The sequence below is a fragment of the Mustela lutreola genome, chromosome 13, assembly GCF_030435805.1.
Source record: "Mustela lutreola isolate mMusLut2 chromosome 13, mMusLut2.pri, whole genome shotgun sequence".
NCBI classification, from domain to species: Eukaryota; Metazoa; Chordata; class Mammalia; order Carnivora; family Mustelidae; genus Mustela; species Mustela lutreola.
In genome coordinates, this window is record NC_081302.1 from 60,669,182 (window position 1) to 60,684,178 (window position 14,997).

General features: G+C 39.8%; 1 protein-coding gene across 5 annotated transcripts in view; it reads left to right on the plus strand.

Moving 5' to 3' along the window:
• Window positions 1-2,847: 2,847 nt before the first annotated feature.
• The window catches only part of CDADC1 (cytidine and dCMP deaminase domain containing 1), a 47,364-nt gene continuing 35,214 nt past the window's right edge, over window positions 2,848-14,997 (plus strand). For 4 of the 5 annotated variants that reach the window (XR_009346870.1, XR_009346871.1, XM_059143899.1 and 1 more), the window contains exons 1-3: window positions 2,848-3,081; window positions 3,812-3,909; window positions 11,318-11,392. Coding sequence is in view for 2 of the 5 variants with exons in the window: in XM_059143899.1 (XP_058999882.1) it covers window positions 3,000-3,081; window positions 3,812-3,909; window positions 11,318-11,392 (255 nt within the window). In the remaining 3 variants the exon portion in view is untranslated. The remainder of the gene's footprint in view (window positions 3,082-3,811; window positions 3,910-11,317; window positions 11,393-14,997) is intronic. The other variant, XR_009346872.1, reaches the window with a different exon arrangement.

Genomic DNA, 14,997 nt, shown 5'->3' on the forward strand with positions numbered 1-14,997 from the left:
CTGGAGTTTTTTAGCTGGGGGGGGGGGGTTGGGCATAGTCTCTGTAGCCTGCTCTTTTTTTTTTTTTTTAAGATTTTATTTGATACAGAGAGAGAGAGCAAAAGTGGGCAGAGAAGCAAGCAGAGAGAGGGGGTGGTAAGCAGGCTCCCTGCTGACCAGAGAGCCTGATGCGGGGCTCGATCTTGAGATTATGACCCGAGCCGAAGGCAGAGGCTTAACCCACTGAGCCACCCAGGCGCCCCTGTAACCTGCTCTTAAATGACTCAGAAAAAGAATGGCGTGGGGAGGTGTGTAAATGTAACAGAAAGAGTAACAAAAAAATGGTACAAATGTGGTAAAATGTTAGAAACTACAGATTCTGGAAAGGGGGATGTGAAGTTCTTTGCTCTGACAAGACATGAAGTAGCAGGCAAAGTATCCATGATTAGTAAAGCCAATTTACTAATATCGCATTGTTGTTGAGATACCTGCTGAACCTGCCTTTCCAGCATGTCTCTGAAACAGGATTATGCATCCCATCTCATGACACGAGACTTGCTCTAAGGGTCATGTAGTTCTGCCATCTTTTTTTTGCCTGCCAGGAGAAGAGAATATCCAAAGGCTGCTCCATTAGCCTGGATCCCAGAGCCAATTCACAGAAAGAGTGCAGTAGCATGGAATTTGAGCCAGAAGGAAACCTTTGCTGTGGCAAGCCACTGAGATTTGGTGTGTATTTGTTACCCACAGCTAACAGAGTCTCAGCTAACTCATAGCTAACTAGTAAACAGCTTGGGTGGTCAGAGAGGTCAGTTTCTCTATCTGACTGCAAAGTCCATGTTCTTTCCATCGATTATTTATTGATTTTTAAAACCATTTTATTGATTAAGCTAGCCTTTGTTGTGCTCACTTGAACTGAGCTTGTCCATGTCTAAGCACTTAGGTAGCATTTGTCTGATACTCCTTTTTAGTTTTTATTCTTCTTTGCAGCAGAACTATTATTTCCAGTAATACTGTAGACAGGATAGCCCAAACAAATTTGTTACAAAGCACCCAAAAATGCCAGATAAAATATGGCTGAACTAGCAAGAAAATAAAGGAAACAGAATATTTAAACAACTCTGAAATACTAAAGGACTGAAAATGGAATGAAAACAGCAATCTAAAAAGAAGGAAGTGAGCAACAAAACTAATAGTTTTTCTAGGGGTAGATTTTACTCATAGAGATTAAAGATAATTAATATATTGTATATATTAAATAATCACATATATACATATATATAAGATACAAATATCTTTTTTAAAAATTTCTCTATGAAATACCTGTTAACCATTTCTCTTTGTTTCTTAATCATTTGTAAGCATTCTTTAAATATTCTGGATATTCATTCTCACTTGGGAGTGTGTATGATAAATATCTTCTTCTGTTTGCCACTTGCCTTTTCACTTACTTCATTATGTCTTTCAGTGCACAGTTTTTCATTTTAAAGTACCAAACGTACCAATCATTCTCTTTAATGGGTGGGTTTTATATCTTAGTATCTTTATAAATGTCTTTCCTACTCAAGGTTATAAAATATTTTTTAATATTTCCTCTAAATATCGTAAGTTTTTCCTTTGACATTTACATTCACATGCATGTAGAATTCATTTTTGTGCATTTAGTGAGGAAGGGACCCAATTTTATTTTCCATTTGGATAGTCAGTTAACAGCAGCACTATATCCTCATTGATATATAAGGTCACCTGTGTCATATCAAATTTCTATACACATATGAGCCTGTTTGGGGGCTTTGTATTGCCTATCACTTGTTTATTTACCTCCCTTCCCCCCAAAAAGATCTTATTTTCTTCAAGAATATCTTGGCTATTCTTGGCCCTTTAATCTTCTATGTAAACTTAGACTCATATTGCCACATTCCTCAAATATCCCACTGTAATATAATTAAGGAACTATAAGCCATACCCATTATCACCAAAGAGTACTACCTCAGTCCTTTACAAAATGATGCATTTTTGTAACTTTCAGCTTTTGGTTTCGAAAAGCTGTTTTTATGTCTTGATATTTGTCAGTATTTCAAGTTGTGTATTGGGTTGGTGAGGGAAACTGGGCTCTGAGTCACTAGCGAGGAGTTTCATTTTGAGTCATGCCTGGGACACTTAACAAAATAATCAAATGCACTGGGCACAACCCTGCAAGGTCAATATGGCACTCCCCATATTTTCCAGGTGCCACTTGCTACTTCTTCCCACCCCCACCTTTCTCATAATCACGGTTGGACTTTTTTTTTTTTTTTTTTTTTAAAGACTTCATTTATTTGAGAGAGAAAGAATCTTCAGATCTTCTGTTTCAACAGACCACGCTGAGAGCAGAGTCCGACAAGGGGCTCGATCCCAGGAGATAATGACCTGGGCTAAAACCGAGAGTCCGACTGCGCCATCCAGGTGCCCCTACAGTTGGACTTCTTGAGGTGGTACGTTTGATGAGCAGCAGAACGTCCCTATGGTAGTCCCTGGCACTGAGTTCCTAAGGACTGGCCAATATCTGATGGTAACAACCACCTGCACCGCCCAGCTCCCACCTCCCCGACCCCGCCTTCCCCTTCTCTCAGATCGCGGCTGTGACAGATGGGGCGGCGCTTCCATTTCAGTTCCCCTTCACTCTTCTCACCTGAAATCTCAAGTCTGCGCAGGCCTCATCACTCTGTCAGAGGCCGCATAACCTGCGACTTCCAGGCCAAAAACATCGACAGCTGAAGTCAGGCCTGAAAGTATTTAGTGCGCCGCGCTGTTCACCCAGGCAGCCGCCGCCAGAGGGGCAGCCCTGCGCCACGGCCTCCACACCTCGCTGATACGACACACAGGGCGCCCGGAAGTGGCGGTCGGGCTCTTACGTCACTGGCTGCGCCGAGTTGGCGGTTGCCGTACAGTTGCTGGGAGGAGGCGGGAGGTGGAGCCGCTAGGGCCAAGATCATGCCAGATAGCCAGAGGTATTCTGGGCAGCAGAGGCCGCTAGGCTTGGGATGAAAGAAGCAGGGCAGATGCAAAATCTGGAGAGCGCGGGGGCCGGGCGGTCAGTCAGCACCCAGACTGGCAGCATGACTGGTGAGTGCCTCGGACCCTGCCGCTGCCACCCCAGCCTTTCGGCTCTGCCCTGAGCCTCTGCCTCCGCGTAACTCCGCTTTCCCTGCCTGCCCCTCTTCGCCCGCGCTTCTGCCCTGGGATATCGCATTCCCGCCCTAGACGCGTTCTCAGCTCGGTTACCAGGAACCCCTGGCCTGGCAGGACCTGCTGTTGAAGTCGCGCTCATTCCCCTTTTCCCCCACCCCCCGCCCTTTACTTTTCCTCCCAGGACCTAGAGCTGGGATCTGGGGTATTGAGCCTGAAAATTCCGCGCTTTTGACTTGATTTCCGAATTAACCACACACGACGCTTCCCTGTATTTCAGCTGCCTTACCCGCGAAGGTCACCGCACTGTCCTCCTTGCAACACCACAATTTAAAGCTTGCTCCACCATGACCTCAGACGCAAGGACTTTTCATGACTTAGTTTGGATTTTTTCCCATAGTTACATGTATCAGATGTACCATTTTGTTTTCCTTGCCATGTGAGGGCTGGAGAAAGGGCCCGACTTTGAAAAGTGCCGGAGGAGGTCGCTTAAAGTGAGGTTGTAGCCAGACTCCTGCCCTTTGATTCTCTTGTCCTCTTATCGTTTTTTCTCTGCTTCCTACGAAAGCAGCCAAGTTAAGGCTGCAGCACCCAAATGGCATTGAGGGTGAGTTCCTGTTTTCATCTTTAGTAAAAATTTTTAAAGTGTCTGCCCTCTCTTTTGTAGGTCAAATACCAAGGCTTTCTAAAGTCAACCTTTTCACTCTGCTCAGTCTCTGGATGGAGCTCTTCCCAGCAGTGAAAGCCCAAAGACAAAAATCTCAGGTATATTTGGTTTCCTTAGTCTTTCCCACTTAGTAGTTTCTGCCACACTTAAAAGCAAACTCAAAAACCTTAAAATTCGCAAAATATTTCTGTGGTTTAGTGTGATATTTGTAACTTATAGCTGTAATAGCTCATCTTTCTAATCTAAAAATAGAATTGTTACTCTCTCAGATTGTGCCATGTTTATCAGGTGTTAATGGTACTTATATGTTGGTTTGGGCAATTGGATGGCATAATCTATGACCCAGTTGTGTACTATTGATGTTTCATGTGAGTAGTTATCCCCTTCTACAGAACTATAAATTACATGAAAATGGAGATCATGCTTTATTTTACCTCATTTTTATTACTGTGTCTTATTTTATCTTATTTTACTGTGAATTTCTTTAATCCCCCTTTAGCATCTATTCTTATAGTACGTAATCCGTGAATGCTGATTGGTTTCTTGTTCCATGTAAATAGTCTCTTTTTTGGATCTAAAAGAGGTGATCAAAACAGGTTAGGAATATATAGAAAGAATAATTATAAAAACCTGCATCTTCACTTTCTCCAACCCTTGGGCACCAAGGTGCTTCTCATCTTTTTCCTCCATGCTTGGAGTGGCATGGTCCTAGGTTCTTACCATTTGGTTTGATAGATTAGGAAGTTTAGAGTGTTTTTAGGGGGCCAAGGCCATATAGGGAAAATAGTATTAGGTTGTTTAAGCATTGAAGACATTTTTTGAAAAAAGGAGAGGGGGGGGAAATTACCCATGGCTTCCCACCATTCTAACAACATCACTTTTAACATTTTGGTACTTTCCTTCAGTCTTTTTTTAAGTGCAGGATTTTTGCTTGTTTTTCTTTTACAAAATCGTGCTTGCATCCTGCCTATGCTTATGCAAGTTTCCAACTTGCCAATAATTGTGCTGTAAGATTGCCTCACATTTTCCACAAGATGACTTTTTGTAAATCCTTAAACACAACCATTCTCTTTCTCTTTTTTCTTTTTGGTGTCTTCGTTTCAGTGGATAAGGTTGTGTGCTTGGCTTTGGAGATACAAAAGAAAGATTTGGTTCTTATTTTCTAATGGAGACAAAAATTAGGTATTTAAACAAGATGCAGGAAGCAGAGATGCTACCGAGACTGAAGACTGCAGGCCAGGCTCTGCGTGGGGAAGTGAGAGGAGGATGCACAGGGGAGGCTCCATTTGCACAGAGACGTGAAGAATGAGTAGGTATTTACCAAGCCAAGGGACTCCATATGGAAAAGCTTGAAGGAGTGAGAGAACTTGTGGTCCTCATGGGGGAGGGTGAAGTTGGGTGAAGGGAAGAGACTGAGATGATCTTGGAAAGGTATACAGGAATCAGAAAATAAAAAATATTGTATGCCTTGCAAGGGAGTTTAGATTTTATAAGTAGGGACTACACTGAAGAATTTTTTAACAGGGAATTAAGGAATTAACTTTTTAATGATTAGGACTTTATCTTTTTAAAGCACTTATAGGTTCAGAGCTAAATTTCCAGGAAAGTACACAGATTTCCTGTATACTCTCTGCTCCTCCCTACATGAATAGCCTCCATCACTAACCACATCCTCTCCAGAGTGGTACGTTTGCTACAGTAGATGAACCTGCATTGACACATCATGATCACCCAAGGTCTATAGTTTACACTACAGTTTAGTCGTGGTGCTGTATATCCTGTGTATATCAAATGTATAATAACATGTATCCATCATTATGGTATCATACAGAATATTTTCATTGCTCTAAAAATTCTCTGTGATTCACCTATTTATCTTTTCCCCCACCTCTCCCAACGTTGGCAACCACTGATTTTTTTTTTAACTGTCTCCATAATTTTGCCTTTTCCCAGAACATTATATAGTTGGAATCATACAGTAGTATGTAGCCTTTTAAGGTTGGTTTCTCTCACTTAGCAGTATGCATTTAAGGTTCTTCCATGTTCTTTCACGGCTTGATCACTTACTTCTTCTTATTGCTTAATAAGATCCATTGCCTGGATATACCACATGTAATTTATCCACTCACCTGCTGAAGGATATCTTGGTTGCTTCCAAGTTATTGCAGTTATGAATGAAGCTGCTATAAATATCTGTATGCAGATTTTTGTGTGGATGTGAGTTTTCAGCTCCTTTGGGTAAATACCAAGGAGCATGATTGCTGGATTGTATGATAAAGAGTGTATTTAGTTTTGTCAGAAACTACCAAACTGTCTTCCAGAGTGGCTGTACCATCTTGCATCCCCACCAGCGATGAATGAGAGTTACTATTGCTTCACATCCTCTGCAGTATTTGGTTTGTCAGCGTTCTGGATTTGGGGCATTCTTATGGGCATGTAGTGGTATCTTGTTTTAATTTGCATTTCTCTCAAGACATGTAATGTGCAGATTTTTTCATATGCTTATTTGTCATCTGTATATCTTCTTTGGTGAGGTGTCTGTTAAGGTCTTTGGCCCATATTTTAGTCAGGTTATTTTCTTATTGTTAAGTTTTAAGAGTTCTTTGTATATTTTGGATAACAGTCTTATATCAGATATGTCTCTTGCAAATATTTTCTCCCAGTCTGTTGCTTGTTTTCTCATTCTCTTGGCAGTGTCTTACACAGAGGAGAAAGTTTCAATTTTTATCAAGTCCAGTTTATCACTGATTTCTTTCATGGATCGTTCCTTTGTGTATCTAAAACACCATCACCATACCCAGTGTTATCTCAGTTTTTTTTATGGAGTTTTTTAGTTTTATGTTTAACATTTGGGTCTGTGATCATTTTGAGTTGATTTTTGTGAAGGGTATAATGTCTGTGTGCATATAGGGAATTCACTTTTCCTGATAAAATGATATCTCTTGGGGGCGCCTGGGTGGCTCAGTGGGTTAAAGCCTCTGCCTTCGGCTCAGGTCATGATCCCAGGATCCTTGGATCGAGTCCCACATCGGGCTCTCAGCTCAGCAGGGAGCCTGCTTCCTCCTCTCTCTCTCTGCCTGACTCTGCCTACTTGTGATCTCTGTCAAATAAATAAATAAAATCTTAAAAAAAAAAAAAAGATATCTCTTGGAGTAGTTTTCTTCTCTGATTACTATGTGAAGTGTTTAATAAGTAGTAAAACATTATTTAAAATGTTTTGCAGGTTTACTTCCTATTAATCACTCCCTCAGCCCCACCCTGGCTTCATGTATTATTAATGGCTTTGAGAAAGTCTTCACTTCCTTCATGATTTTGAAGTCTTTTATTCTTTCTGTCTCTTAGTAGCTTAATATTATTTTATGAAAGTGGAAGATTTTCAAACCCATTGGGTTTTTGGGTTTGTTTTTGTTTCTTCGCAGATAAAATTGTCTTGAAGACACAGAAGCAAATGCTTAAGAGATTTAAGACTTTTTTACTTTATTTATTTTAAAGATTTTATTTATTTATTTGAGAGAGAGTGCACATGAGCAGTGGTAGGGAACAGAGGGAGAGGGATAGAGAATCTCAAGCAGACTCCCCACTGAGCATAGAGCCTGTCACATGGCTCTGCCCCAGGATATATGTGAGGCTTGATCCCACCTGAGATCATGACCTGAGCTGAAATCAAGAGTCAGTTGATTAACTGACTGAGCCACCCAGGTGCCCCGAGATTTAAGACTTCTTAAAAGCACATTTGAAAAGCTGGGCTTATTAGAGATTGTGTACTAATTTTGAAGACTTTTTCTTAATATGAAGATTTTATCTCATTTTAATTCATATATATATACATATATATATGCACATATATATTTCTGTATATATATAATATGTATCTCAAGAATAAATCCTCTGCTGAAATTAAGTTCTTTCTCAACAGAGTTGTGTATTAAATTAAAATAAATTCAGTATTAATCGCACAATATGTTCATAGGGTTGAGTACGATCTTTTTCCTTTCAAGAGAAGAAAAATGTTCTTTAATGTTTGTTTCACTTAAATTTTTTATTCTGCTTTTTCTATAAAAAGTAAGTCATAGAAACCCTAAGATGCAATTTGACATGTAATTAGATTGGAAATACTGCCTTTGACACTTAGCCAATCTTTTATCTTCTAAAATATTTTTATTTTACCCAAGTAATGTATGCTTATTATTTATAAAATGGACTAAAGAAAAATTTTTTTTTCATAATTTCATTGTCTAGTGATTACTGACATTATTGTGCTGTTTCTCAGTCTTTTCCTTCTCTCTCTTTTCTCTCTCTTGCGATGTTTTTTGAGATCATTCACTTCTGGATTCAGCCTTTTTCACTTAGGAAAATGATTATGCTGTAATACTGTTATTCCCCCTGGAGCAGGAAGTTAGTCTAATGGTTTAAAAGGAGCAGTGGTTTTGTAGTTAGCCTACCTGGGTTCAAATCTGGACTCTACCTCTGAGTAGTTGTGTAATATTGAGTAAGTTATTTTCCCTCTCTCAACTTCCTTATCCATGAAATGGAATGTTACTGGTACATACTACAGGGGGCTTTTATGAAAAGTGAATGAGTTTACAAGCTCATGGATAGTGCCTGGCACAAACTATGGACTATATGTGCTTGTTACTATGTTTTAATATTGGCATAACAGTCCATTGTATTGATGTACCATGTATATTCCCTTAGTACTGGACATTTAGATTGTCATTCATTTTTACCAGCTTCAATGTATTTTAACTTAAAACCACTTCTATTTTTTTTTTTTTTAAGATTTTACTTATTTATTTGACAGAGACCACAGTAGGCAGAGAGGCAGGAAGAAAGAGAAGGAAGCAGGCTCCATGCTGAGCAGAGAGCCCAATGCGGGGCTCGATCCCAGGACCCTGGGATCATGACCTGAGCTGAAGGCAGGGGCTTTAACCCACTGAGCCATCCAGGCGCCCCTTCTAAATATGACTAATATCTGAGATTTTTCTGTGTTGTAAAATATTTATAGTGTATGGATGCTCTTTGAGGATTGTTCAGCAGAGTTTACATTAAGTATAAAATCCAATAATTTTTAAGAATCCAGCCCAAAATTAGATAAGTGAGTTGGGAAAGAAACTAATTATTTTTGAGACTTGGGAAAAGCACAGCTAACTCAAAGTTCTAGAACAGAAGTCAGGACTACTGAAAATGGCCATTGTTTCGAAATAATAATCTCTCCTATTGGTTCATAGCTTTTCATTTTAGTTAAGTTAAACATACCTAAATTGCCTGAATGTGACTGTAAAATAAGAACTAGAATAAGTGTATCGTTGCCTCATTTTTTTCTTTTTAAGATTTTATTATTTATTTGACAGAGAGAGAGAGATCATAAGTAGGCAGAGAGGCAGACAGGCGGTGGAGGGGGAAGCAGGCTCCCTACTGAGCAGAGAGCCCAACACAGGGCTCAATCCCAGGACTCTGAGATCATGACCTGGGCCAAAGGCAGAGGCTTAACCCACTGAGCCCCCTAGGCACTCCACCTCATTTTTTACATATCAGGTACTGTCCCTCTCACCCAGTTCTTCCCGTTGTGTACTCATTGTACTTTTCCAGAACAGTAGCAGGATAACATAATGGTTAAGACAATGGACTTGGGGCTCAGGTCCTGGTTTTCCCATTGACTAGCTACAGAGTTATTTAATCACTCTCAGCCACAATTTCTTCATTTCTAAAATGGAAACAATAGGGGCTACTTTGTAAAGTTATGAGGATTAAATGAGATAGTTTAGAGCCTGGTGCTTGGGAAACACTGTTAGGTACTTTATTATTATCACTTATGTAATAATCATCATCACCACTACTACCATCTCCCTCCTACCATTCCATTACCAAGATCATCACTTTCCCACTTCCTGTTCTGCTGGGATAAAATGTGATTCCCAGGACATGGCTTTTCTTGTAAACTTTTTAGAGGTTGTTTTTTTTTTTTTTTTCTAGCATCCAACATTTGTTTCAGAAGACAGAGTTCCAACATTCACCAAGTTTACCATTCCCACTTTCAAACTTTCTCCAGTTTATTACATAGCCCATCTACCTTCGGGCTCACAGAATCCTGCTGTATCATTCTGTGTCAATAATCTGCTCACTTCCTAGTCACTTTCCTGTGTCTATAAGGGCTGCATCCTCAGCAAGTAGGTTTGTGGCTGCCACATAGCAAGGATTCAGTAAATATTGTTGAATGAATAAATGAAGGAGTTTAGCCCCTGACTCAAAACTTCCTACTTCAAGTTTTACTTTTAGAAAGACTTGTGTACTTCGTATGTTAGTGTCCTATTACTTCTGTAACAAATTACCACAAAGTTGGTGGCTTAAAACACACATTTTATATAGTTACTATCCTACAGTTCTGGAAATCAGAACCCCAAAATGGGTCTTACTGGACTGAAATCAAAGTGTCAGCAGGGCTGTTTTCCTCTTGGAGGCTTGGAGGAGTTTCCATTTCCTTGTCTTTCCCAGTTTCTAGAAGCTCCCCAGTTGCCTTGGCCCATGAACTTCTTCCTCCATCTGTAAAGCCAGAAGTGGCAGACTGAGTCTCATGCTGCATCACGCTGGTACTGATGTGCCTCTCTCACTTTTAAGGACCCTTGTGATTACAGTGGGTCCACCCAGATAATCCTCCCCATCTCAAGGTCAGATGATGAGCAGCCTTAATTCCTTCTACAGTCTTGCCATAGTAACATAAACAGAACCATAGTCTCCAGGGACTGGGACAGGCAAGTCTTTGGGAGACCATCATTCTGCCTACCATATCTAATGCCTTAGCTGCATAGTTTCCTTATCTTCCCAATTGCAGTTAATATACCCTTACTCCCATTTAGCCCTTTTTTTTTTTTTTTTTTTTTAAAGATTTTATTTATTTATATTTGTCAGAGAGAGAGGGAGAGAGCGAGCACAGGCAGACAGAGAGGCAGGCAGAGGCAGAGGGAGAAGCAGGCTCCCTGCCGAGCAAGGAGCCCGATGTGGGACTCGATCCCAGGACGCTGGGATCATGACCTGAGCCGAAGGCAGCGTCTCAACCAACTGAGCCACCCAGGCATCCCTTTTTTTTTTTTTTTTAAAGATTTTATTTATTTATATTTGTCAGAGAGAGAGGGAGAGAGCGAGCACAGGCAGACAGAGAGGCAGGCAGAGGCAGACCATTTAGCCCTTTTAAGTTATGGCCACATTCTAGACTGTTCCTTAAAACTTCCCAACTCCAATTCTTTAACTACAGAATTTTATTTTCTGACCACAAGTTTCAGTACTTCTGGATTTTGGAAAAGTATGGAGGGGACTTTATATGTAAAGGCATTATATACTAGGTTAAGTAGTCTAAACTTGAACCTGAAAAAAGGGTGAAGTCAATGCACTTTCATCAGGAAGAAAAAAAAAATGATTTAAAACCAAGAAAACCAGCCTTCAAATAGGAAATACTGAATTAATTCTATGTTTTGTGCACTAATTTTCCCCCCTTAATCCGCTTTGAATTAGGAAAAGGAAGAGGGAAAGCATGGACCCTTAGGAGATAATGAAGAGATGGCCAGGATATCTACTGACAAAAAACAGGTGAATTTTTAAAAAATTTTAAAAAGACATTTGTAATCACAAAGCAAAAACAATGGTATAAAGTAGAATAAAAGTCCTTCTTATACTCAGGTTTCCCATTTCTACTTCCAAGGCATGTTCTTACATACCTTTCATATCCTTCTAAAAGTTTCAATGCATTTACAAGAATATACATGTCTCCTGTAAAAAGGAAAACAAATCCAAATTGTTGTATGATATGCTCCTACGTCTTTTTTTTTTAATTTTTAAATTCAGTTCTTGATACATTTCCATACTAGTTTGCATAAATGTGTTGAGAAACACACTGTTCTCTCGTACTCCCAACACATCTTGCTGGTTTAAAGTATGCAAGGCCCTAACTGCTCTTTATCTAGGCCATTTCTTGGAGTTGTGTTTGTAGCAAGCAACCTTGAAGGTTGAGCTGAAGGTTGAGCTGATGTCTTCCTCTGGGACAGAGAGGAGGTTTGCTTACTGTCTGTGATAAAACAGCAGTGCCCAGGCTTAGTGTTCCTTTCCTATAACACCACCCACTTCCTGTCTCGGAATCCCTCTGGGCCATCTGCATGACCCCCATGGGACTTGTAGGCAAGGGAAACATCACACACATGGTGCTGATTCTGCTTGCTGCACTGTGAATGATCAGGTTGTCTCTGACCCTGGAGCTTCATGTGTTCTGCCAGTATCTGTGAAATAGTAGCGGGCTAATTTACTAGAAGGGTAAACTCAGACCCAGACTTGATAAGATGAACTTTGTTCTTTTTAATATTGCATAGTATTTCCTTGTTATTTTAATCTTCTAAGTTTTCCGGAGAGATTCTAATTTATTGAGTGTCTAGTGGAGACAAAACAAGTATATTATGAAAAAAGTTACCTTCATGATTCTGATGTGCATTCCTGGAGATCTCCTGATAAGTTCTGAGAGTGAGTCTCTAAAATCCCCAACAAGAATATAGAAATTCATCGGGCTCTCTGCTCAGCAGGGAGCCTGCTTCCCTCTCTCTCTCTCTCTCTGCCTGCCTCTCTGCCTCCTTGTGATCTCTGCCTGTCCAATAAATAAATAAAATCTTTAAAAAAAAAAAAAAGGGGGGCGCCTGGGTGGCTCAGTGGGTTAAGCCGCTGCCTTCGGCTCGGGTCATGATCTCAGGGTCCTGGGATCGAGTCCCGCATCGGGCTCTCTGCTGAGCAGGGAGCCTGCTTCCCTCTCTCTCTCTCTCTCTCTGCCTGCCTCTCTGCCTCCTTGTGATCTCTGCCTGTCCAATAAACAAATAAAATCTTAAAAAAAAAAAAAGAATATAGAAATAATTTGTCTCTGAATATTTAGATGTTTTTAATTTTAAGAAAGGCAAAGACAAAAAAAATAGTGACTCACCACTTAATATACTAGTTTGTTGCTTAAATTGTAATGTAAAACCCTGTGACTAAGATAACACAGGACTTGCCAAGATGTTAGGGAAGTGACTCATTCGGCATCCAGAATGGTGATTCACTGAAAAGATATAGTCTCCTGGGAGTTGCAGTGAGTGGAAGTGCAAAATGAAATGCAACTTAGGCTTTTATTTGCTTTGTTTTGTTTTAAGTTTGGGATTTAAAAATCTTTATCTCAAACTTGACATTTTGACCTTAGTTAAAATTGAAAGATAAAAGATATTTTCTGAGGTGAAGAGGACTCTGGACAAAAAAGTGACAAATTAAACTTAGCCTAAAAGTTTGTTTGTTCTTTGTTGTTGTTTGTTTTGTCTCTGTGCCTATGCTGAGGGGCGGAGGAGGGATAAAAGATTGTTCTAATAATAAATTGATGAGTATACTTCCCGCTTATGAGGAATAGTGTTGGGTTTTGGGGTCTTTTTTAGGAATTGTTTTTTAATATTATTTATTTATTTAGAAAGAGAGAGGACACAAGCAGGGGGAACTGCAGAGGGAGAGGGAGAAGCAGACTACCTCCTGAGCAGAGAGCCCAATGCAGGACTCGACCCCAGGAACCCTGGAATCATGACCTCAGCCAAAGGCAGAGGCTAAACTAACTGAGCCACCCAGGCACCCTAGGGATGGTTTTTTTTTTTTTTTTAAATATTTTATTTATTTATTTGACAGAGAGAGATCACAAGTAGGCAGAGAGGCAGGCAGAGAGAGAGGGGGGAAGCAGGCTCCTTACTGAGCAGAGAGCCCCCTGTGGGGCTTGATCCCAGGACCCTGAGATCATGACCTGAGCCAAAGGCAGAGGCTTAACCCACTGAGCCACCCAGGTGCCCCAGGGATAGTTTTTTTAAAAGTCTTTTGTGGCCAGGGTTTCTGGCTTTATTTCTGTTTGCTTAGCTACTGAGAAAATCTAAAGCTAAAATCTTTAATTACAGCCATTTTCATTTGTCACAATTGGTTCATTTTATTTTATTATTATTATTTTTTAATTTTTTAATTTCTTTTCAGCGTAACAGTATTCATTGTTTTTGCACCACACCCAGTGCTCCATGCAATCCGTGCCCTCCCTAATACCCACCACCTGGTTCCCCCAACCTCCCACCCCCACCCCCACCCCTTCAAAACCCTCAGGTTGTTTTTCAGAGTCCATAGTTATTTTATTTTATTTTTTAAACTTTTTTTTTTTTTTTTAAAGTAATATCTACACCCAGCGTGGGGCTTAAACCCACAACCCCAAGATCAAGAGTTGCATGCTTCACCAAACAAGCCAGCCAGGTGCCTCACAATTAGTTCATTTTAATAAAATGAACTCTAGCATGCTGAGATCTCTTGATATGGCTTTATTAGTTCTTTTCCAAAGTTGTAATTTAAAAAGAAAAACTCACTGGAATTATTCAGAAGTAGATACTAACATATACTTTGTATTTGGGGAACATAAAACTCAAGAAATTTTGGGATGGGAAGGGAAAGTTCACGGTAAATTTAAAGCTTGTTTTAAAGGCCAATATAGATCTTTCATGTTTTAAATTTATTTTTGGAAGTATATTTTGCAAAGGACAGATTTTTGTATTCCTTTTAAATGTCTTTATAGTTTAGGAAGTGGTTAGTTAACTCAGAGAAGGAATTCTATAAACTTTTCTCTATTCTTTCTTTTTAGACATTTTATAAAATATCATTCTCCATAGTTGCAAACATTTATACTCATAACTGAAACTGAAACTTGACTGTTTTAGTTAATAAAGCTCTGGTCTGTACTTTAATTTCAAGATGTGTCCTCTTGGGGATAACTGTAGACTGAAGCCCTTTGAAAGGGAGTAGGGAATAACGGGTACCCTTTTCTCAGCCTAAGTTCCCCAAGTACTGTAATAATCAGTCCCAGACCCAAAGATTGGATTTACATTCCTTACCTCAGAGCCCTTTCCTGTGAAAATAGTATAGACTATTTTGTCTACATAGAACTTATTTTTAAGTTCTATTTTTCACCTTACACAGAACTGATTTTTAACTTAGTCCATTTTATTTGATATTAATATTGTCACACCAACTTTTTTAGTTAATATCTGTGTAGGTAAGGACACATTACGTTTAAAGTAACACTTCTTTAGAATGCCAGCCTGTCCCCAGCCTCCAGGGCTTGGAAGCAGAGTCAGCCCAATCCCCTACGTGGGTGGCATACTGCTCAGGTAGCT